The sequence below is a fragment of the Penaeus monodon genome, chromosome 22, assembly GCF_015228065.2.
Source record: "Penaeus monodon isolate SGIC_2016 chromosome 22, NSTDA_Pmon_1, whole genome shotgun sequence".
Taxonomy (NCBI): Eukaryota; Metazoa; Arthropoda; class Malacostraca; order Decapoda; family Penaeidae; genus Penaeus; species Penaeus monodon.
The window spans coordinates 27,444,087-27,444,381 of record NC_051407.1 but is presented as its reverse complement, the minus strand read 5'-3'; the positions used below and the strand labels follow the sequence as shown (position 1 = coordinate 27,444,381).

At 61.0% G+C, this 295-nt stretch overlaps 1 protein-coding gene across 1 annotated transcript in view; it reads right to left on the bottom strand.

Annotated features, from left to right (window-relative positions):
- The window catches only part of LOC119587396 (complement factor H-related protein 4-like), a 15,406-nt gene that overhangs the window by 6,741 nt on the left and 8,370 nt on the right, over positions 1-295 (bottom strand). The window contains exon 9 of the mRNA XM_037936134.1: positions 40-222. Within this exon, the coding sequence (XP_037792062.1) occupies positions 40-222 (183 nt within the window). The remainder of the gene's footprint in view (positions 1-39; positions 223-295) is intronic.

Here is a 295-nt window from a genome sequence, read left to right as displayed (position 1 = left end):
CCAACCCAAGAGCACCTCCCTCCGCCCCGCCCTCATTACCTCCGACGCAGGGCAGGATCTCTCCCCACGCCCTGTCGATGCCGCACTCGAGGGTCTGCACCTGCACGCCCCTCCTGAGGAAGTGGCCGTCGAGACAGGTCACAACGACCTCCTGGCTCACGTTGAACATGGTCGAGTTGAACTGCTCCACCGCGTTTGCAACTTCAGGACCCGGGCATTGCACTGGGGAAGGAAATACGCGTGATATTGGGTATGAAAGGGGTATGGAGTGGTGTGGTTGGGCTGTTGTGGGCGA